We start from the raw sequence: 25,049 nt of genomic DNA, 5'->3' as shown, positions 1-25,049 counted from the left end.
ATCAATTACGAGCTTAAGGCCCTGATGTGATGAGTGGACGGAGATTTTCACAGTGCTACCAGCATATTTTCACTCAAGCCAACACCACATACATCCTTCACCTAAATGACAGGAAAGAGGGTTTCAGGAAATTGAGTTTTCATTCAAGCACCTTTTACCCACTCCCTCATCTCAGGGGGAAACCAAGACATGCTCCTTGTATAAGTGAGGAAAAAACTTAGTTTCTTTGGTTATGTGCTCACACACAAACACACACAAACACACATACATGTGCCTATACCACAAACACACCAATTCTTCAGCACTCAGCAGTCTTGAGCATCAGGGTGGTGTTGTGGTGAAGCCATATGGGGCGCCACAGCTTGAGAGACTTGGTGATTTGACAGGAGGCCCAAAGAACACACACAAACACACACACGCACACACATGCAGCCTTAATTGACTTGTAAAACTCCACTAAAACGCACTTTTATGGAACAAATTTTAGACTAGTCTCACAGATTTTGATATCAACTTCTGCCAAGCGTACAATTCTGTCCCCAACACACTGTATTTATGCACAGTCCAAGAACAATTTATACTTTTCAAGATAAAACTGCAGAAGCTGCACCAAAGGACTGGCTGAGTGAAATGCGTTAAGTGTGTCTGTGAAGTAATTTTGGCTTGTGTGGATGAGATTGCAGGAGAAGTTATTGAGCTGCAGAGGGCTGTAGGGGAAGTGGGCAAGGCATCTGTTAGGATATAAATGAACCCTTACTCTTTGTAAACTGACAGCTCAGGCTTGGGTGCTACTTCTGTGAGGCCCCAGTGATCCTCATGCTGCTCTTTCGGTGGCTCGGGGCATTCATCCTCAGCCCCAAACTTCACAGGCAGGTCTGAGCAAATACAATCGGGGCAATGATGTATGATCGTGTCTGCTGACTCCCTCGGCTGAATCAAGTGCTGCCTGGTGCAGATGTTGGCTGGGTCATTCATACTGGTTTCCCCAGCCACTGGAAGGGATGGCTACAGACACTCCGGCTTTCAGATTCTGTGGAGCTGTATAGGGGATGTGATTTTTCACAACCAGGCCTAAACCCAGCCAGGTCTCAGTCTCAAGACTCCCTCCCAACCTGCTAAATGCCTCCAGGATGTTTACCAGAGGATGAAATGGGGAAAAAACGGGGCAGAGAGTGTTCCCTCTGGGTTAAAGCGGAGGGTCATATCTCGCTATATTCCATTATTTTGTCAGGTGGTATCATGGATACATTGGCTACAGGGCCTTGACTTAATAAACCTAATAAATATACCCTTTGGGGCCACATATCTGCAACAGGGGCCCCTAGGACACTGACAAGACACTGACAAGACATTGTCCTTGTGCCTTTGATTGTGAATTGAACAAGATTGTAAATGGATTGGTTATTAACTTCATCCCTGCAAAAGGAATTTACGTGTGTTCCAGGAAAAAAAATGAAAGCACTCTCTTCACAGCCAACTGTACTGAATGGCCTCTAATAAATTTTTACCACACCTCCTTGAAGTGGCTGTTTTTAAAAATATAACAGGCTTTCTTTCACTTTGAGACCTCTCACTTGTACTTGGTTATGAAAGACAAATCCCTTAATGTAATCAATGCAATAAACCAGCCGATAAAGGGAAAGCCCTCGGGGCTGATAGAGAGGCGTTCAGGAATTTAACACGGAAACTAAATCAGGTGATCTTAAAATGACCCCGACAACAAAATATCCTGATTGGTGGACAGTTCTGTGGGGGTGACATTTACAGCATCTTTTCATATTTGCACATTTAGCCAGTCCCCAACTGGTTTGAAAAAGTGTGGTGCAGAAGAGCAATGCATGTGCAGGAGTGTTTGACGACCTTCTGGACACTCGCAGTCATCATCTCATGAGGGAGAGGCCTGATGCATTTAATAAAACTGGAATTTCAATGTACAATTTTTATTAGCTCATCCTTGATAGGGCCATCTAATCAAACCTAAAGAGCACAGCTACAACTGTCTGAAATGTGCCTTGCTCAAGGACATTTGGATTTCAGTCAGATTGTGAGCCCAGATCTTCTTGCTAAATTGTCTCTCTGGCTTTGGTAACAGGCAGGGGAGAGGTGGGGGGGGGACGTTTGGTTACCAATTTTCATTTTGGTGCTAACTCCAAGATTCTTCTGGTCAGTCCTGAATAAGAAGCAAAATCAGTGGAGGGCCAAAGTAAACAGGGAACTGAGAGGTGGCGTCTGGGATGCCCGAGGAAAGGCAACAAACGTCAGGGTACCAGTAGTTCTCACTGTCTAATGGCTGACTGAATAATCCCTGATATTCCTCCATGATCTAAACCTGCAGCACTGTGTAGCAATAGAACACTGTGGCATTGTGTCCCTGCTCTTAAGGAGTCTGTGATTCATTTACTGGCAGCACTCTCTGGATCCACGCACTGTAGTTTTTTCTCATCGTTAGTAACTGTAGTGAGCTCCATCATTTCAAAACTTCAGGGGAAACCAATTTAGTCTAAACTAATTTTGACAAGGAATCTACAGCTGCAGAGCAGGGACACTCACCCAACACTCAGATGGAACCAAATTTATTTTGTTAAAAGTGACTTGTTTTCAGAAATTAAAGTGTTAGTAGTTTCTCCAAGCCTCTGAGTATGAGTTTGGCCATATTTGGAAATTCCCTATTGATTACGCTGATTCTTTGTCCACTGTGTAATGATGCAATAGTGCTCCCTGCTGGTGGAAACTAGGATTATAGTAATGGTACCTCATCTTTCATATAAAAGAAGATGCTTCCATTATATTTAATGAATCTTTTAACCTATAATTATGTAAGAATGTGCCTTTTGACACAGTTTTGTTCTTCATATTGATATCTGGACTAAATAAATGTTTTTTTATGTGTTTGAAAGATACATTACACTTTCATGAAGGTGTTTGATGCTTCGTTTGCATGTTGGAATAGTATTGCCAGATTTTTTCTCATTTGAAACTTGTCATCTGATCATCTCTACTCTCTTTTCTCTCCAGGTGTGCTTGCTCCTGTGCCAGATCCGTGGTACGCAATGAGGGTGCAGAGATGAGCCTGCAGCAAGCAGTCCTGTCCCTGCAGTTCCTGCCCCTGGACATTTACTGATTCATACAACCCAGAGGACGATGCCCCTGTCTCCCAGATAGCACTGAGGACCAGGCCTTCACAGCACGCATTGTGCACCATGGCAGGAGAGACTCAGCGATTGCACGCTGTCAAAGAGCTGGAGGCTGAGTCCAAACTGCAGGATGAGGGGAAGGCACTGGAACAGCATAGAGACAAAACCACAAAGGAGTCTTCAGAGCACTTTTCAAGCACCGGCACTGAGGCCAGAGCCAGCAGCAGAGGGGCCAAAATTGAAAAACTAGAGAAGGAAAGGGACTGTCCTCAGCAGCGAGAGGCTGTCATACGGCCACAGCAAGCAGGGAAGATTGACTTCAGGTCACTGCAGAACAGATCCAAGTTTGCCACTGACAGGACTTGGTCAAGTGGTAAAGGCAGCCCCCAGTCCCCGAGCGGAAAGGGCCGCAGCCGAGAGAAGGGGAAGCGGTCGGGGAAGGCAGAGCGTGGCAACCCGCAACAGCTGTACCGACTTAGCATTACAAATCCTCGCTCCAACAACCCCATCGGCATCGCCTACCCACAGCAGAAGGTTGCACCACCCAAGAAGTTGGAGACCAGTCGTGGCCCGCTCATGGGCAGCTACAGATTCCACGTCCCCAGTATACCAGAGAGAGAGGCCGAACTACAACAAGAAGAGCTCAACTACAGCCGCTGCTTCCAGGAGGCCTCCTCTAACCTCACCTCCCCAAGTTATACCTCACAGGCACTGGTCTCCTCAAGTGCAACATCCTCCCTCCCGCACCCACCTCTGTCCCAGCAGCAGCAGCAGTCTGCCTCGATGGAGAACAGCAGCACGCAGCCTGGCAGTCAGCTATTGCTGGCAGACTTTCATCTGAGTGGCTCTAATACATGGCAGTCCCCTGAACGGACTTTTAACGGTGCTACCTATGGGGTTTCGTCACAAAAATCCACTGCCCTCTCAGAAGCCAACAAAGCAAGTGCCTTCGTGCCGGGTCCTTTTCAATATGGATATAATTTCTTGGAAGAATCGACCTCTGACTCTTTTTCCTGTGAACAGAACTCTCAATCACAAGACTTTACAGACTCCTCCATAGGTTCCGTTCACGTGACCCACAACTCATTTTCCTTTACAGCCGGAGATGGACAAAACATTGCTCCCAACAGCGCTCAGTTCAGTAATGAGCAGCAGTCTGAGGATGGAAGCTCTTATTCTCACTCCCCACAGTCACATTATATTCAAGGAGTAGCCTCCTCCATCCAGTGTCCGAGGAATATGAGTGAGGACTCAGCCAGCAGTGACAGCTCTGGCTCCAGCTCGCAGCAGACAGAGCAGGGGAAGACTTCGTTGCCTGAGAGCACAGACACTAACGGACAGGCAGACAGTAGAGATGCAACAATCACCTCGGGGAGTAAGAGGAGCTGCCACCCTAAAGACACAGCTGCCAACCAGAGAACATTCATACAAGGAACTGTGCACCACGCAAGAAATAATTCACAACAAGGCTCGGGCTCACACATGCACTTTTCCAGCAAAACATTTAACAGCCCTCCGGTCAATAACATTCACACAGGCTCAATGACCTTCGATAAAAACATTAATAATAAGGTTCTTAATAGGATACCACACTCCTGGGAGGGTCCTAGTAAGACATATTCACCAGCTGATCAAAACTCAATTCAGTATTCTGACATGAACGATAAGTTTCAGTTCCAGGAGCAGCCAGCTCTTGACCAAAGGCCAAATTCATCTAAGACGAGCAGAATGCCCTGGCAGCAGATACGGCCCACCTCTGCCATGCCAAACCAAAACAGAGTCGAGTTATCTCGGCAAATAAGCAATCAAAAATTGCCCTACATTGTTTCCCCCTCCGACTGGCAGGATGACAGTAAATCACATAAACACAGCTCCCTGAAAACCCCCGGCTCTTTTCCGAACAGCAGGACCAGCGATGGGTTTTCAAACCAGAGACAGGAGACTGTGAAACATAACACAGTCTCGACTTTCAAAGTAGAGATGAGCCACGCACAAGTATGCGAGTCTAAAAATAAGGCTGTATACTTTGGACTCAACCAGTCTCTTCCAGTGGCGTCAAGAAACTACAGCTACCCACCGTTACAGGTCCCGCCTATGGGACTTATGATGGTGTCGCCTTATGAATCCCCTTTGCCCTCCCCAGTTCAGAACCACGCATCTAGTAGTACCTGCTCCTCCCTCTCCCCAGCGTCCACCAGCCCTGTAAACATCAGCTCAGAGGACAGTCAAATGTCAAAGTCAGCACCGCCGCACACATTTTACCACCAGCCCCAAACAAAGACTCAGCTGCCATCAGATCACCTGAGCCCTCACAACCACCAGTTTCATTCGGATGCGTCACGAAACCTCACGTACGCCCCAGACCGAGCCAAAGATGACATGATGAGCTACTTGCAAAACAGCACACACCAAAAGACGGCGATGGACGGAAACAAAGGTTACATGGACAGTTTTGGGGTGGAGCATCACCAGCCTCCACCGCCGTACTCCGCACATCAGCTGTTAGCCACCTCATTAGCCACAGCCAATCTCGACCAGTTAGACGTGCTTCTCACGTGCAAGCAGTGCGATCAGAACTTCAATAACCTGGCTTCGTTTCTCGGCCATAAGCAATACTGTGCTCAACACACGTTCGCACAAAATGACCTCAAAGACATATCAAAGATGGAGGACAGCAGGAAGTTTCACGCAGAACCGTCCAAAGCAGTGCCGTCCGTGTCGAATGTTTCAATGACCAGGTGCCCGTCTGACCTTCACCTTTCCCTGTTGGGCCTCAATAAAAATGGAGAGCTGATGTCTGACAGTGAAACCAAAGGAGACAGTAAAGATGATCCCATGAAACTGAACTTGTTCTCTGGCCCAAGCAACATCCCTGTCCCTCTCCCTGACTTGGAAATCGAGGACGCCAAATTAGACAGCCTAATCACAGAGGCCTTGAATGGACTGGGCTATCAGTCAGACAATGCAGAGATAGACAGCAGCTTCATCGATGCGTTCGCCGATGACGAGCTCACCACCGTCAAAGCAACGTCGAACAAACAATGTCTGAAAACCAAAGAGTGCCTGGTCATTGAGAGCAAAAATAAACAAGCAGCAGATGATGACAGGCCTTTCACACAGGGAAAGTGTTTTTACGACTCTGATGTTGAAAGCCCCGAGACAGGTAAACAGTACACAGAGAGCAAACTTGAGAAAATGTCTCTGAATTTGGAACAAGATGAGAAGATTAGCATAAAGAAAGAAGCCTCTCATAAAAATTCAAGAATCGCCTCGAGGGAGACGAGGAGGGAACAAGATAGCAAAGTGAAAGAGACGAGAAAGCTGTGCAAGAGCGAGGATGAAAACGCAGGCGCACACAGATTCCTCTTATCCAGCAAGCTGTCCGAACGGTGTGGTAGTAAAAGCTTTCAGGACGGCTCCGCACTTCGAGGGTCAACGCCCTCACTGCTCTCCACATCTCCAACCTCAAGAGCTGCAATGAAAGAGAGCAAGAGGAAAAGCTCTGGAGGCGGCACCTGGAGCAAAGAACTCATCCACAAAATAGTTCAGCAGAAAAATAAGCTCAATAAGCTCCATGTTAAAGGCACCAAAAACCTCCAGTTATCCTTGGTGATGGAGAGACTGACTCCCACTGTACAGAATCCTGCGTTCGGAGAATATGACTATGTCTCAGACTCAGAGGACGAATGTGAGCCTGTGAAGATAGCCAGCCAAGGCCGACTAAATCAAAGCAGCCGCTGTAAATACACGTACACCAAAGAGTGCAAATGGCGAGCACGCAGCGAGAGGGACCAGGCGGCGTGGAGGCACGAGTCAAAGGAGTGTTTTGAGGTGAAGAAAAGCGAGGACGTTTCTCTCTCGCCTGAGAAACACGGTTCTCACCAGAGACTCCGGAGAAGGGGGAGCCGGTCATCGACAAGCAGTGAACTCAGCACATCTGTGAGTGTTTCAAGTGAAAGCATCAACAGCCCCAAAAGCACTGATCGCACTGACTCAGACTGTGAGAAGAAGACGGACATGAAAAAGAAAGAGTCTTCCGAGCAGAAAACCTACGAAAGGTCCTCCCCACAGAAGTTATGTAAAGACTCCAGCACACTAGCACTGACGTTCTCTAAACCTGTCAGGAAGTATAACGCTGACAAAGGGGTTCTTTCTGAGAACAAAGACAGTACACCGGATCCAAAGCATCACTCGAACACAGACGATGCTAATCCGGTGTCATCCTGGCAAAAAGCAAAAGACACAATGAGAAACTATGAAAGAAGCAGAAGCTCTTATACAAAATCAAGAGAGAAGCTGGTGTCTCACAGAAAAGAAACGGGCACAGCAGTCAGCTCAGACAGAGACACTCTGCACAGAGCCGACGGCACGTGCCTCAAAGAAGAAGCAACGCAGAGCACGGATAACAAGCAGCTCCACTTTGATTCACACTCTCCCATCATCAACAAAGAAACAGATTTCAGTAATGACGCATACACAAATGGCAAAGGCGAAGAGGGGCCTAAAACCACACAGCCAGAGCTATCGGACTGTACCACGTTTGAAAAACAGAGTGTCTGCATGGAGAAAGAGGCGATTACTTTGAGCAACGACCTAGACGTGCACAAGCCTGAGTCTCTTTGCACATCTCTGATGGATGAGGTGTGTCTATCTCCCACCGAAGGCCAGGCCCCGTTGATACAGAAAGATACGCTCCATCTCATGCCCTATCCTCTGGATCAGGGACAGGGGCTCATGAAATCCCCACTTTCATTCGACACCTCGTCGATGTTCGGGGACCTCGCAGGCTTCGACGGCGGCCTCTACTCAGATATGCCCATTCCGAAAGAGGGTTTCCATTCAATAGAGAGCACCTCCGACAAAAAGGAAGAATTTGTGTCGTCCTTCTCTCCCTTTCTGGAACAAAGAGACTGGAACCTTATAGTTAGCCCGGTGCTGCCAGACGAGATATCTCAGTACAAAGACAACTCTGAGAAATCAAGTGAAAAGAAACCAGATTACAATCACGTCCCTTTGTCTCTGCCAGAAAAAATAATCGACTACGGCACAAATCTCAACAGCTGCGCATCAGAGGATGAGCTAGAGATAAAGAGAATAGTGACGGAGCTCGAAAACCAGCTGCAGACGACCAAGTTGGAAAGTCCACCATTGCTCGCTCAGGACGTCCCCAAGCAGATGCAAATGAGCAAATTTTCACCTTTACGTCTGAGTGATGAGTCGGAGAGTGACCCCGCCGGTCTGGATATGAGGTGCACTGTGCAAACGATGGATGAACCAGTGACCACAATGTCCTCTGAGCCTTTCACAGAACCAGGGCTCCCGTGGTCCAGTCCATTCCAGTTTGAACTGATGGGTGGACACCACAGCCCCCATACGCCGAGTAACAATGAACCAAGGGCGCATTTTACTGAAAAAGACAATGATGCACAGAATGTGATCGCCACAGCCTCACATATTGAAAACTCACACCTCCACCATGACGGGAAATCAAAGGAGAGAAGTGCGGAAAAACAGGCTCCTTTAGAAACAAAGGAAGATATTTTAGAACAGAAGAGATACACGGAAAACCTCATGAAAAGCCTGGAGGTGATTTCCGACTCTATATTCAAAAAAGAACCCATTATATCAGAACACAAGGAGCCGAACGTCGCCGCTCTCACCAGTCAACAGCATCAAGAAATTAAATGTCAGACAGCTGATGCAGTTGAGAGAGAAGATCACAGCGAAAAGGAAGTAATTACCGAGACGGAGAATATATTATCACCTCCAAATATCAATGAGCGGGAGGATGATATTGAATTCATTCTGAGTGAGTCACAGTCGTCTCTCTCCGTCGGCACTGACCCCGCCGTCGATGGAAACCAGCCAATTTCATCACAGCCAAGTGCGCCCTCAGAAAGCAATGATGGTGAGGGCGAGACTAAAGTCACATCAGAGGAGGATGTCGCGGAGAATAGGAATCTGATTGAGTCTGCTCGCTGCTCGAGTGTGGTGACACGCGGCCCTCACGAGGACTCCTGTGGGAACGGCAGTGCAGAAAAAAACATGAATCACTTATCTATGAACAAAAGTGATGGCCAAGAACACTTGACTACGGTTAGCTACGAGGCAGCAGAGGCAGTGAAGGGAATCATTGGTCAAACCGACAGCCGTCCTTCATCGCCAGCTTTACCTGACACCATGGCTACTCTGCAAGAATCCTCCTCTATTTTTAACCATGGAGAATTTAGTTCATCGCATCTTGGTGAATTAAAAGTGGACCATTCAGATGATTTGATCGATTCAGTTGAAACAGCAGGAAAAGATCGTTTGATCAGACTTTCTTCTCCCAAAATGTGCAGCCCTGCTAAGATTTGTGGTGGAAGTCCAGCAGCTGATTTGTCAGTGGACATCGTCACAACGGAACAGCCCCGCAGTCCGATAGCAGAGGACACCAACACGGGGAGTTCCGGTCACTGCTCGCCCTTCCAGGAAGCCGAGTCTTTAGAGGGACAACACAATCTGTTGATTCTCTCACAGGCTGACGACCTCATCGACAGTGTTTCCTGCGAAGCCGCTCCGTTTAGTGACTCTCTGAAAGCCGACGAAGCTCTTACCTTCGACACCATCCAGGAACAAGAAGAGATTTTACATGTGCAGGACATTAAAGAGCATCTTCCTATTGATTTCATGGCAAGTCACCAAAACTCACCGTGCAGAGAGGAGGTGGAGGAAAGTCACTGCCTTTTTCTGAATGCTGCCCCATCAAGCAGTCCTCTCTTATCGCCCTCTATCCAAACACCCGAGCAGACACTGGAGCTAGAGGAAGATTCATGTCAGCCACACATCAAAAGTAGTAATGGGACTGTCGAGAAAGACTCAAGTCCAAATGGGAAATCGCCCTCAAACAAAGACGATAACCAAAGTGTCAGAGAGGCTCTAAACCAGGAGGAACAACTGAACACGACATCTGAGATGGAGTTTTCTTTGATAAGTCCTCCTCACCTGGATCTGGGAATCACAGAGTGTAAAATCTCCAGCCCTGAAACCACCAGTCCCACCAGCACGGCCGAGCCAGCAGAGGTGGAGAGGGAGCGAGATCCAATGTACGAGTTCAAGCTCAGCCCCCTCAACTACACCAGCATCGCAGATGAGCCTCCCCACCTGAACCAGTATGACTACATACCAATTTCACCAGCCAGCAAACCTGACGACAACGAAGACATGAAGCAGAGAGATGACTGTGAACCGTGTGACCTGAGCGCTAACCCTGCACTCATTTTCAACAAAACTGAAACAGACATGAAACTGAACACAGACACCACATCTGAAATGAATGTATCAGAGGAACCGCTAGTCCTTCAGCAGCATATCAAATTCACATGTTTTGCAATGGGTCTCCCAGCTGAAACGAACAGCGCAAATTCCTCAGCTTGCGATTTAATAAAGGACTCGGAGATTCGCCCTGATCCATCTGAACCTATTGAGCAACTGCACATCCGCGCTGACATGCTGCGAGAGGATGAGTCAGTAAATTTAGACTCTCACAAGGCTTCTGCTGAGGACAGTGCACTCCTCAGAAAAGACATTTCAGATGGTCTGCCCACTCCTAAGCCACTCATCATCTGTGAAAATGAAGAAATGCCTCTCCCGCCAGTCCCGGCAGAGAAAGACCCCACAATAGAGACTGGCCAGTGTTCAATAACGCACAAAGTACACAGAGAAACGCCGCAGAAAAAGACTCAGAGCGACGCTCAACAGGGGAAAGTGCTCTGTGAAATCTGCTTCATGTGTTTCCGGACGGTGCCAGGGTTAAAGAGACATAAGGCCATGAAACATTTGGTGAGAGCTGAAAAACACATCGGCCCGCAGAAAACATCAAACCACCAGGGGACTGTGCTTATTTATGAATCGTCACAAACTACAGAGAAAGAACATAAAGATGATTCACGGACCTGCTACCCGGCAAAAATAGATGGGCTGTCTGAGACAAATAAGACTCTCAAATCTAAAGCATCAGAGACTGAGTCAGCCCGGGAGGAAATGGCAACCGAGACAAGTGCGGTGGCAGTGGATGAAATAGGCCATCAGAACTCTGTGCTGCCAACAAAAGCAAAGAAGAACAACAAAGCCAGGAAGAACAAAAACAGCGAGCTAAACATAAAGCCCGACCCTTTCTCTGATGAGATCCTGAATATATTAAAAACAGACATACTTCAAGCAATAACTCCTGAATTCAAAAGTGCTGCACTAAAAGGGCACCGCAAATCTCCCGAGGAGCAGGTGGAAATCGATGAGAGAACTGTTGGTGGAGCAGAGGAATTCCCCGTCACTTCAGGCTCTGGCTTTGACAACGCGCCCCGACCACCAACAAAAGACACAAATGCACTTACTGAAACGGCAGAGCTAAATCCGGTCACTCATACAGTGGAAATGAAATGTACAAGCGTTACAGAGGTGGCAAATGGGGAAGTATGTGCAGATAATAATGAGGAAAGTGCCATAAGAGCAGACAAGGATATAATTAGAGAATGTGACGAGTCCAGAAAGACTCCGTGTCCCGTGGAGGAGAAGTGTGACCAGAGAGGATCGGACGAGAGCCTCGCCCAGGAGATTCTTCGGAAAGTGGCGGTCGAGATCAAATGTGAGAAAAACAGTGTCCCTTCAGACGAGTTACATCCTCTCTCCTGTTTGAATGCGTCCCCCCCCAGTCCCCCTGGCTTAAGCTCCGATCTAAAGACCTTACCCGACGACGACACCACATTCCCGCAGCTGTTCTCCAGAGATGAGGAGGCCAAAAGGAAAAAGTGCACGAGGGTGTACAAAAGAAACAAAAGACAGAAGCTCCTGCCCGACTCGGATGGGACTCAGGATTATCCTCCTTCAGAAACCTCGGTGCAAAGTAAAGATCAGTTCGTGGAAAACCAGGCAGAGCAGATATTCACTGAAGATCAAACAAACCAGTGTGAGTACGAGACGATATCTATCGATGATGCCATCTTGTTGAATATGTGCCACAACAGCACTTTGAAAGCCGATGCCAAGCCGCTGTCAGACGTTAAACAAAGTGATGAGAAGGATGTGCCTGAGAACGTCAAAGGGCCCGGCAACAACCTCTTGAATCCACTTGAGAGCACCATTGATAAATCCTTGATAGAATGGAGTGGGTCCACTGACTTCAGCGTGACCCCTGAACCCAGCACCTGTAAACCAGAGGCTCCACAAGCACCTTGCCCCCCGCCCCTTCCCGCTGCCCCATATCCTGCGGAGCCATGTGTCACAGAGAATGTCCAACCCTTCCACAGTATCGACATCCAGAGCATCAACACCACATTTCAGCTTCCCGAGGTTCAGTTCTTTGACTCTAACAACGATATCTCGGTGTCTCCAAATATTGCAAATGTGGAAGTGGAGAGCAGAGATGATGAAAAGTCCAAGAAAGTGACAGAGCGGCGAGGCCGGAAGCGGCAAGATGGCGGAATAAAGATCAAAGATAAGCAGTACAAGTGTAAAGTGTGCTTCACTTGGTTCCTCACCCTGGGCGAGCTGAACTTTCACAAGTTATCCCACAACCCGTCTCCACCTCCAACCTGCTACATGTGTGTTCAGCGCAAATTCAGCTCCCGCGAGCAACTGAGAGACCATCTGAGGGAGAAGCACGCCAAGAACAAGACGGGTATCTGGACCTGTGGAATGTGCTTGAAGGAGATATCAGATGTGTGGATGTACAATGAACATTTGCGGGAACATGCCACCCAGTTTGCCCGGAGGGGTCAGACTCAAGGTTCCATATTAGACATTCCAGGCTGCTTCATGCAGGAGACGGCCGTGAAGAACTTTATCACCTCGATCATGCAGCACCGCCCGAGCAAAGCCATGAGAGATTCCAGCAAAGTCAGTAAAGTGCAGGAGAAAGCTGCTGCTGCTGCTGCTGCAGACCGCGCTGTGGGAGACGGGAAACCCTCGGAGGGGGCTGAGCCCAAACTTCACAAAGCTAAAAGCAGCAGCGGAGCAGGCGGGAAGCAGAGCACATTAACCCCTCTGGAGGTCCTCCACAACACGGAGACATCTAAAAGTGTGGAGATGCATCCCAACTGCAAAGACCCTTCAAGAGACTGCCACCACTGCGGGAAACAGTTCCCCAAGCCTTTCAAACTCCAGAGACACTTAGTGGTTCACAACTTGGAAAAGATTTTCCTGTGTCATAAATGTCCCATCACCTATCAGGATGCGCGGGCGCTGAAAGAGCACCTGAAGAGAGCGCACGAGGAGGCGGACGAGCTCGACTCGAAGCACACCACCCTCTACACCTGCGAGCTCTGTGCCGATGTCATGCATGTGATTAAAAAGTCCTTCATCTGCAGCACCTGCAACTACACCTTCTCCAAAAAGGAGCAGTTTGATCGTCACATGGAAAAGCACCTGTCTGGGGGAAATAAAATTTTCAAATTCCGAGGTGTTCTCCGACCTGTCAAAGCATCCGCATCCAAGGAAGATGAATGTGATTCGCCTGCAAGTAAGAAGAGACGGATTCTCTCTGACAGTTTGCAAGACAGTAGCTCAGACAGCGGAATTGGCAGTTTAAGCTCAGTGCACTTAAATCAAAACTCCGAGACGCAGTCCTCCAAACCCTTCACAGCCGACGACTCCACACAGACCAACGCAAACGAATACCACAGCGACACAAGCAGCGCCAACGTGAAGACCGAGGACATGGTGGAGGACTACTCTGAGCTACTTGTGGAGCTGGAGAAGTGTATTCACATGGGCTCGTCAGAGTCTGCCTCACCCAAGAAAGAGGAAATTGACCCAACTCCCTCGCCTAATCCTGATAAAGAGGGCAATGGAAAATCAATTACTGAGCCATGTGATGTGAAAGAGGAGAATGAGTCAGTCTGCATTAGAGCAGAGACAACCTCATGGTCAGCATCTAGAGAGAGCAGCGGTGTGGGGGAGGAGATTATTAAAGGGAAGGAAAGCTCAGCTGAAGGTGACACAGCCCGGTTGGAGGAAAAAAACGATTTGCTTCCACCTGGTGAGGAGTCTCCTGTCGGCGCAAGAGACAATCAAATCATTTCAAAGACACAAGCAAAGCATGAATTAGCCGTTGACGTGACGGACCAGCAGAGGGACGACGAGCGGTGGCAGCACACTTCAAAAACTTCCAATAATGACAGCAGACAGCAAACTTTGTCTCACGGTGCTGAGCAAGACGGCAGCTGTCAGGCGAAAGACAAAGCTGCCAAAAGCATCGACAACACTAAAAACAGCAGCACGAAGGCTCCAGAATCAACACCTGTCCTCCACTCCAAGGTCTCCCTCAACAGCTCCGTCTCAAATGAGGATAAAGAATCTCCGAGACCACAGAAGAAGAGGAAGGACGTAAAATCCCCCCACAGCCTGCAGAGGGTTTCCTCCCCGGCCACACAGGAGAACTTTGGTGTTGACTCTAGGCCCAAAAAGAAATTCCGGCCCAGCAAGTGCTCGAATCCCTCCCTGCAACGGAAGACAGACGGACCCAGCGACTACCCCGTGTTGTCCTCCGTGCGGGACGACGCTGTGAGCAACAAAATAGTTTCCAAGTGCAAAACTGCAAACTTGGGTTTGCAGTCCAAAAGAAGTTTGCTTGATAGCTGCACGCCAAAGAAAGCTGACATTGTGAACCCTCTAAATGGGGACTATAAAACCAAAAAGGGACCTTTGGGGCGCTCTTTGCATCCCCCTATTTCTAAAGCGTCTTCAGTTCCCATGAACAATTCTCTGAACAAATCTAGGCCAAAGATGGGGGTGAGGTCGATGGAGAGCCATTCCTACCGGACAGCAGAGTCCCAGAACCACCTCTTAAGCCAGCTGTTTGGCCAAAAACTCACTAGCTTTAAGATTCCTTTAAGGAAGGACACGTCAGAATCGATTAACTGAGTGGGGTTTGAGGGATCTGTGAATAAGAGACTGTAAATGTTTAAGACGAATGAATAATGGTGAATGAGATTGCACAGCTGTTTTCTGTGAAATGCTATCTTTAAATACTTACATAGTCACTTTATGTCTTCTTTGTACATTGTTATTATGCAAATGTGAGGACGAATGGCAGATATGAATTTTGGGTCAAAAATGAATATGCTATTTGGGAAAATCCATGAACTGCTTTCCCCTATGTTGGATATTATCCTTTTCATTTACCTAAAGGAAAGAAATAAAGAATACTTGAAAATACAGTAAAATATGTTCCTCTAAGAAATGCATGTTCATTTTGCATTCATTATATGATTTTTATCAGTTTAAGTCTTTTTTTTGCAAATGACGTCATAACTGACCTGGACTTTTGTCTGTGCACCTTTCGTAAATGCTTACAACATATTCCTTTTGTATTATTTTTTTAACTTTACTGTACTGCATCAACAGTGATCATTTTAGCCTTTTTGTATAAACATTACCTGGTGCTACGTTGTGTTTTTACTTGTAATGTGAACGCCAATGTCCTCGGAAGGGAACATGAGATCTGTAGCAGTTGCAGTACTTTCATCCCAATGATTTTACTGGTTCCCTAATGTTTATTAAAGATACTGTGTAAACCATCCAATACTTCAAAAGTAGACTGTTAAGACACGAAATAAGGAAAAGCTTCTGATATCTTCCTAAAGCTCCTTGGATAAACTCAGGTGCATTCAAGGACGTCACAGTCCCAATCCCTGTATTCAGAGTTCTTCCCATGCACTGATAATACCACACACCAACCACGAACTCAGTCATGTGTGTCTGCAACTCCTCAGACAACTGTTTGATTATGAATAGTATTTACTAAGACAACAAAGGTGCTTTATCTTGTTTATACTGTATGTATCTTATATTGTACAATATTGTAGGTAGAGGATTGTTTGGTGTCATGCTTCATGTCAAAGTTTTATTTTAATAATGTGCAAAAAAGATTCAGAGAAGAAAGGGAAATGCAGTGCCTCTTGCAAGTTGTAAAGTGGTTCACTAAGTGCATCTTTTATAGTTGGTTATTAAAGATCTGTATTGGTCTCTCCTTGCTCGTTTCTTCCTCTTTTTGTTCATGACATGTTTTGCAAATGTTCCCACTTCCATCCCCGCGGACTGCAGCTGTCACTGCGTGCATCAAACACTGGAAGCAGTGGAAGCTGCTTGTGCCTAGAGGCAAAAACAGGTGCACGCACAACAAAGTCTGACTTCATTTTTTTCGTCTTCAGATCAGCATAAATGCATCTTTACTACAGAGGATCATTCAACAGAAGACAGTTACATTTATCCAGCCATATGTTCGAGTCATCACAAACACAGTTGAGCAGGTGGCAGGGAGCTCTCACTTCTGTCGGTCGCATTCTCCCCACGTGTAAAATGGCTTCTATTCTTACGTGAACACTTTTCATCATCACATAGGAATAAAAAGCCATAGCGCACATGTAGAAACCCACAGGGCGCAGATGACAAGTGGTGTTCTCACATCATCCACTGAATTAACATGAGACCTGTGAAAGGGGGGGGGGGCAGCAAGAAAAGAGGGGAGACGGAAAGCAGGTTATTCTTTGTCAAGGAATGAAGCTTCATCTACTGCACAGTGGAATAAAATAGACTATATTTATCTTAGCGGGGAAGTGTGGAGGTACTCAAATCGAGAAATGTACAAAAATACATGAAACACAAACAGATTTAACTTAGTCTGTTGAATATAAAGATATTCTTACATATGGAAATATGGCCAAATATTGAATTGCATGCAACTGCTGCATAACATAATATCTCTATCCATAATGTTTCATGAGTTGCTCACAGCCTTCATAACCTTTTGTGATGTGATGTAACTAAATTTTAAGGCCTCATAAGTACGTCCAGAACATGTCACAAGTTTGTGTTCACATAATAAACAACCATGGAACCGCGTGTTGATTCTAACGCCGTCCTCCAGAGACCGCAGCAGACATTCAGTGGAGCTGTGGAGAACCACAGTGTAGTTGTTGAAATAACTTGTCTAATTAATTTAGTGGGAATATTGGTTTGGCAGCTCCCGCTGAGACAATATTTTTTTGATGACAGCTGAAAAATACAGCGAGAAGATTTGTGCGCTCGCTGTAGCAAAGTGTCACCGGCAGCACAGAGTCTCAGATTCATGTTGACCCATGTTACAGGACAGTAAACACCATGAGCAGCACGTTAATGGTTTAAATCAACTCTCACTATACTGGACACACATGAGCGAGTAACTTTCTACTTATCCTTTATAATTGGCTTCCAGAAATCCCCTTGATTTAAGAGAGTTTTATGAAGTTTTTTTTAATTAATTGGCTGAAGCCTCTAGAATTATAAATAACTGTGATACTCATGAGGCTTTTTCAGACATGTGTTAAATTTTTGATATATGAGCCTGACATAAATTGTTGCAGCACCATTGTACCATGGTCTTGACTCAAAGATTTTTCTATTTATCTAAATTTAATACTGGCTAAAAACATTTTGAGCAGATGCATTAAAATCTTCTTATTTTTTTAGGTGTTTTTTGGTGAATTATAATATCAAATCAAATCGAATCATGAATCTATTATTAATTCACATGCATATCATAATATGTTGTATGATTTTCACTTGCAAATAATGTGTGTTTTGGTTTTATTGTTAAAAAGTCTTTCTCCTCAGTTTAATGAAAGGCCTTGTCGTGTCGTAAGGAAAAGTGCTGACTACTGGGTTTGACCATTTTTTGGTTCTCATCTATCACATAAATCAGAGTAATACTAGTTTACATTTTCCTCTGCCTCCATCGATAGCTGCCATTGTCTTGAGGAAACTAGAATCTTATTGTATATGGGACAATAGATCGTAAAATGCTGAATCAAATTCATTGGAGAGGTCGATCATGTAAGCTTCCAACATTAAAAAAGTAATAGAGTTTGTTTCTATACAGTCAACACGCTCTTATTATGTGTTGGAAACTTTGATCGACTGCTGGTCTGTTGAATGTCACCAGTCATCAGGTGGATATCAGATTTGTAGACGTACAGCACAAATGAAATCTGGTGCTGTGTCAATAGATGAAATCATCTCAACCTAGAATTTGTACAAATCGAGAATTATGTATCATGTTATCAGTTTTAAAATGAATATTATTCATTTAATTTTAGTTAAATATTCAATTAAAAAGAAGACGCACGGCTCATTCTACAATCTGAGATTGAAGTCATTACGCTGCAGGAATCTCTGCCAGTCTGAGATTCATTGATGTGGGTGATGCCTCAAGGCTGAGTGATGACTTCAGTGATGTGTGAGCCGGCGAGACGTGTAAATGAAATGATTAACATTTCACACTGAACAATTTCAACAGGAGCCAAATATCAGTCACCAGATTTCTACCTCCACCGAGGAGCTTATGTTTTCGTCTGCGTTTGTTTCTTAGAAGGATAAATACTCGGCTGATTTCCATAACATTTTGTGGAGGGGTTGGGCATTTGATTTTGGTGTGGATCCAGATTTTATTCATTTTCTTTTTGTTTTTTCAACATTATCATTCATTTCTCTGGGAATCATTGGTTGATCTTGATGAAAAGGACAAATTAGAGGACTAGTATCTATGAGTGTGTGCAATCCGGTGCAGCTTGATTTAACTGAAGGGGGCTGTTGGGCCTTGGAGGAGCTATATGCTCTACAATGCCATTCTAGTTACATATAAGTTGATTTGTCTATTTTCCTCCTCAGTTGTGCTGATGTAATTTATCACAGAAATTAGAGCTACAATATGTAACTTCACACAGTTTTGTACCTGAACTTCACCTGCTCCACCTGCGTGCCTCCTCCAGGTCCTCCGGTCAGCAGCTGTGTGTTGGGTGAGACAGAATTAAAGCAGAGACCTGAGTATATTTTGATATTTTGTCACAGTTTAGCCCAAAATGTGTCACACAGAGTGAGCGGGAGCCCCACGCGCTCCACTGTCAGGCATCCTTTTATCATCTGATCTATGAGGAAATTCTCCAGGGGCAGAGTCGTGCAGGAGCATGACAGGAACGCTTTGCGCTTTGAAGTAGAGTGACATTATCAGTAAGTATGGTCTTGAAATAGCATCTCTTCTCTCTCCCTCTCACTCCATTTGTGAGCCTCCCTCCCTGCCTCATCTGATCTCTGACTTTCTTCTTTCCCGTCTATTTTCCTTTGCCGCCGCCCTTATTCTCCTTCTCTTCCCCTTTTCCCCTCTGTTTTTCTTTCTCTATTTCCCATCAATTTCCTCCCCAGCAATACAACCCATCTCCCCATTTTCCCTCTGCCTCTTCCAATTTTCCTCTTCCTCTGCTTTATCTTTTATATTCTGTTTTCATCCATCCCCTGTTGTTCATCTCACCTTATTTCTCCCCACTCTCTATATCTCTCTCCTTCCATCCGTCCCTGCTGCCCCCCTGCACCTCTCTCCCTTGTTTTCTCTCCCTTTTCTATCTCCTCTCTCGCCTCGCCGTCACCCTTTGCTTCCTCCCCCCTCGCTGTAGAGTATTTTGTTGGCTGCCTCTCTGGGAGGTCGGGAGATCGGGGCAGATAGAGATGGGCTACTGGTCAGCGGTAATGACACACGGACTGAGGGACCACTCGGGTCGCCTCCGCTGGGAATCGGAGGCTTCAGCTATCACAGAGAAATAAGTAGATAGATGGATGGGGAGGGATTTGTCGAGCGAAAGGGAAATAATGACAGAGCATCACTCTCTATACACACACACACACAGGTGGGGGATTGTAATGAATTTCCACTGGCATGATATTTGAAATCATTTGTGTAGCGGGAATGTGCATGAATAATTCAACGTGAACACGTTTTCCTGGCGTGAGGAAGGAGGAAGAGGAAATCTGAGATCAAGACATCAAAACTATTTCGCCTGACAACCATCAAAACCACTGCCTGCCCCCTTAAAACTCTCAAAGGGAGATGCTGGCAGTAAGATCAAGTACACTGGGAAACTACAATCCCACAAGACTGGCACCTGAAATAGGAGTCAAAGGAACTGGGGCAGTTGTAACATCAAAATGAATTACTGAGCAAATGAGCATGAAAATAAATCATGGTGGGGGGAAAAGATAATGTGGAGGATGAAACATTAAAGTTAAGGCACACACTTCTAATTAATGGCCTCTCAGTGGGAGGCCCCGGCCCCTCACCGCCAATGAAGCCTTTATCTAACTCAACCATTTGTCATTCCAGTCAGCACCAGGCAGGGAACAGGCTGTACACAATAGCTAAAAGAACCAGTTTGATGTTCCAGGTTTACTGGAATAAATGGGGTTACTCTGCAGGGGCTACGCAAACAAATGTGTCTGGAACACTGCACCTAACAGCGGGTTTCTTCAGGGGCGGCCGGCCTCACAAACCACACTGACAATTTTCAAAGAAAGTTTCCGAAACACACTTTGTAATTAGTTTACTGCCTCTCTAATTATACAAAAGGTACCAGCAGTAAATTCTATTTATTCCTCTTTTTCTTTCTCCTGCTCTCTTCATCCTCATCTCACGGGGCTACAGTGAAAAGCAGGTTCTAACTGGGAGGTGGGCAACAAGGAAGAAGGGGCTTATCTACACAAAGGTCCACTGCACATAGACCCACACACGGTAAAAATCATACACAAAGCTGGACCTGGTGGCCATACCTCTGAGACGCCCCACCCCTTCCCATTGCTCCTCACTCTTCTTCCCCCATAACCTTCATCCTCTTCACCCCCCCCCCCCCTCCAGCTCCACAGTGCGCTCCCCCGGCCTCTCCCCCCGCTGCCTCTGTGTGTGTGTTATCACAGAGAATCTGAAGGCTCTACCCTGACATTTGATGCGGCACAAAATTGGATTTCCAGCGTGATTCTCTCTCACTGAGCCCCTCATGGAGTGTAATCCACGCTGTGACTAATTGAGTGGCATGCCAACAGCCTGAGTGTATAAATGGATGGCTGCTGCTGGTGAAATGTGTCTGTGGCCTGCATTTCTTTTTTGTTTTGTTTTGTTTTTCCATCTGATGGCCTGTGATGTTTTTAGACACACACACAAACACACACACACACACACACACACACACACACACACACACACACACGTTCTTGAGTACAAAGACACATTTTCATCCTTTGTCAATGTCGTCCCTTGTTGTTTCCTGTTGAATGTGACCCTGCACAAGCTGCTGTCTGGCTGGCTGTTACATTAATAAGTCAATCTGTGCAACAGTAAAAACCTGATTTACTTCTATAATACGCAACGAATCCTACAGACCGGTTGAACTCGAGCAATAGGAAACATGATTGTCACGTATGACAATGACATTGGCATAAGTGCATGAGCAAACCTGAAATCTGAAGGTGTCAGTGACAGATGCTGGAGGATGACTCACCACAGCTATGTCACCTGTCTGACCACCAGCATCCCAGGAGGTATTGCTTTAACCTGGCAAATCCCTCACGCAGACAGAGGAAGAGCTCTATAACAATGACGCAACGGAGCAAAGAGCAGTTTTTTCTTCCCCCCCCCCAATGTCTATAGGTTATCTTTGCACCAAATCCCCTCACTCTAATCTCAAATCTCTGTCATGCCCTCTGCTCCGGGGACCCTGCATCTGATTTGGATTTGAATAATTGAAACTGTTTTCCTCCCCAGAGGTCTGGATACAGCAGTTTCCTCTTCATTAAAAACTTTCCACTAATCTGAGTGTGTGTGTGTGTGTGTGTGTGTGTGTGTGTGTGTGTGTGTGTGTGTGTGTGCGCGCCCCCCCCACATTTACAGTGAGCACTGCCCTTCCATCCACACCCCCGCTGGAGAAAAAAAAAATACACAAACCCTCAAAAAATGTCACTACACAGACGAGCTGGGATACAGAAGTCTACACACTCACTGGGCTTCACTGAGACACGCAACATGGTAATCACTTTGAACAAATGAGATGCTAGCGGCAGTTTAAAGCGTAACGGCAGGCAGAACGCAACAAAAGGCACTAATGAATGAACTCAGAGGTGGATGGTAACGTGGCATACGTACCTGCAGGTTTCCATTCACCAGACTCTCCCTGCTTCTCCCCTCTCACCCCCTGCCTCCCTCTTTGTGGACGCGGCTGTGTCTGCCTGCCGGTTTTCTGGAGGAGAGAGAGTCTTCACCCCATCGAGTCGGGGACCGGGGCTCAGCTGCAGAGACTGACATCATCCCTTTCAGAGAGGAGGTTTTCCCCTCCCGCTATCTGCACCCTCTCGCTCTGTCTCGCTCCCTCCCTATCTCTCCCTCTCTCTCTCTCTTTCTCTCTCTCTCTCTCACCATAGCTCAGCCACTCACTCACTCTGTACAGTATATTGCACTCCTCCTATCTCTCCCTCCCCGGCCTCTCCTCTCCTCTCCTCTTTTATTTTATCTCTCCTTCCTTTTCTTTCTTTCATTTCATCTTTCAAAGCCGGAGCGTGCGAGACACATTGGCACTAAAACAGTGGCTCTATGCACAGTAACAAGTGCTAAAAGAGGACTTTCCTATTCAAAGCAGTCTGGACTTCCATCGTCATAAAACAAGCAAGTGAATCTGGCATCATAGAGGAAACTTATCCAATGAGTTTTCCATTAGAGGTTTTATCAAAAGCTGCCTATAGATTCTTCATAGTTTGATATCCGTCTTCCCCTTTCTCCTTTTATCTCCCCTCCATCCCCGTAAAAGATCAATGGTTGGATGAGAACATGAAGACTGAGGTCTAACCAGCACCTATCTGTTTTCTTTTAGATCAGCGAAGGGGGGAAAGCAGAGGGAATCTCTCTGAGTCTATTGAGATGGATGCCTGCTGTGGTGCCTGCGGTGGTGGGGCTCGCTGTAGCTGTCCATGGTGCTGATTACCGCTGAAGGAGACATCACTAAGGACAGCAGTGACCCTGCAGACCCGCAGAAAATAGCCTTGAACCGAGCTCGGAGGAAAACCTGTTTCAGCTGCTACGGCAGCCTTAATAAATACACACGCACGCACGCGGGCGCACACACCTGGGTGTACACACTGATGAACACAAGCACGCACATATATAGAGACTTACATCTACCTCCCAGCCTCCTCCTCTGTTTCCCGCGGGCATTTCTCTGCGTCTTAACTCATTTAGGCTTACATTCATCATTGTAAGGTAACAGTGGCAGGTGGGATTAAAATGGATTAGCCCTATTAAATAAATGTGTGGTGCATATTACACCCAGACCGACAAACACACACACACACTTGTCTAAAGAGCCACATTTAACTGTTACAACACTAGTCTTGCTCCCTAAACACACATGTAGCGAAGAATGTTAAAATGCACATACATGTGAGCACAGACAGTTTCAGACAGACTGGAAATAACAATGGGATAAAGCAGCAGAATAGGGGAGGAGAGGTATAGATGATGTGTATATTGCTGCTTTTCTGCCACTCACACTGTGGACTCCTTTCTGTTGTCTTAACTCTGGTCTCAAGAGGTAGCTTTTAGAATCTCGCCTCCTTGTTTCCATAGTGACACTTTCCCTCCTTTGTGTGAGAGAGGATGTGTGTATTTCAGAGACACACAGAGAGGAGAAAGACAGGCGTAGGGAGGGAGAGAGGAGGGGGATGACAGCAAGATAACTTGGTTCACTTACATTTATTCACTACAAAAAGAGAAGAGGGGAGAAATGCACACAGCCAGTTCCCGGCATCAGGGAAAGCCTCCTCTGTTCCACTATTCACCGGCTGTCAGCAGTAAGTTGCTTAACTTTTGACTAATGGCTCTGCAACAGCCAAAAATAAAGCAGTCGTTGCTGCATCTGTGATACCAGCAATAGTACGCACTGATTCTGTGTCGGCTTCAGAGTTTTTAATTGATTACACACTGTGCAAAATAAACACTGTGGGGGCTGCCAGTGCTACTGAAAATATAACTAACACATGGTTTAAAAATACACACCAATATGCTAATACTGAAAAAACGTTGGTTATTTTCACTTCCACTTCTAAACAGATATCCTTCATACTGAGATGTGGTAATTTGAGGCTAAAATGTTACTTAAATAGAGAATAGTATATAACAGTTGTCTAATAAAACACAACTGATACGTATCCTCATGTAACCCGAGAATCTGGAGCTTTTTAAAAACATTCTTACCATTAATGTCACTCAGTCACATTATTTGTACATAATTGCACATCTGTATGGAACGCATTAGGAAGTGATAATGGAAAAACATCCAGAATGACCTTCAAGGGTACGACTATTACCTAGATAAAATACTACCTAATCTAAATCTGTGGCGCGCTGTGTGTAATAAATTATTAATTATGGATATTAAATGGCTGGATTTATCACTTTCAAAACAACCTGGGTGGATTTAGGAGATTGATGGCAGGCAAACACAGTGTGCGTGCATGTGTGTGCATGTGTGAGCCTATTTGAGAGTGTATATATATATATAATGTTTAAATCTCCTCTCGTGGCCCAGTAGGAATCAGCCCAGAGAGGAGACTTAGCTGAGGAGCAAATCCCTTCTCCCCGTGCCCTTTCAGCATCTCAGCCAACTGCGTTCCACCTCAGTGAATCAGTATCAGGAGCAAGGACACTGGAGGCTCGGCTGAGGCGCAGGGTTGACTACACATAAGGGGATTGTCTAAACTGAGACGTCTGCCATCTTGAGCTGTCACAACGCTCGCGTATAAACAAGGATACACCTGACAAACCTAATGAAATGACAGATGAGGTAAATGGAGCCTCTAAGCAAGGCTGAACTTTTGTTTCCCCTCTCAATCATTCACTCTCCTGATAATACGCCGCGTTTTAAACAAGGCCCCAGAAAGTCCCTGGAAACTTTTCAAGAGCGACTAAAAAAACCCGGAACAGTTTAACCTATTGTAGCTTCTCTCTGCAGTCTCTCACCGGCCTAACAATGAGCAACATGGCAGCCACACATATCTGAATGCAATGGCAGCATGCTATTAGATAAATGGGAGCTG

General features: G+C 46.1%; 1 protein-coding gene across 1 annotated transcript; it reads left to right on the top strand.

Moving 5' to 3' along the window:
• Positions 1-3,015: 3,015 nt before the first annotated feature.
• On the top strand, positions 3,016-16,140 carry LOC117763187 (zinc finger protein 469). Its single transcript, XM_034588137.1, has one exon. The coding sequence runs from the start codon at positions 3,201-3,203 to the stop codon at positions 15,030-15,032; it is 11,832 nt and encodes a 3,943-aa protein (XP_034444028.1). The 5' UTR covers positions 3,016-3,200; the 3' UTR covers positions 15,033-16,140.
• The last annotated feature ends 8,909 nt before the right edge of the window (positions 16,141-25,049 follow it).

The sequence above is a fragment of the Hippoglossus hippoglossus genome, chromosome 6 (genome assembly GCF_009819705.1).
Source record: "Hippoglossus hippoglossus isolate fHipHip1 chromosome 6, fHipHip1.pri, whole genome shotgun sequence".
NCBI classification, from domain to species: Eukaryota; Metazoa; Chordata; class Actinopteri; order Pleuronectiformes; family Pleuronectidae; genus Hippoglossus; species Hippoglossus hippoglossus.
Note: the sequence above shows the minus strand (reverse complement) of the source record. Positions and strands in the feature narration are given on the sequence as shown.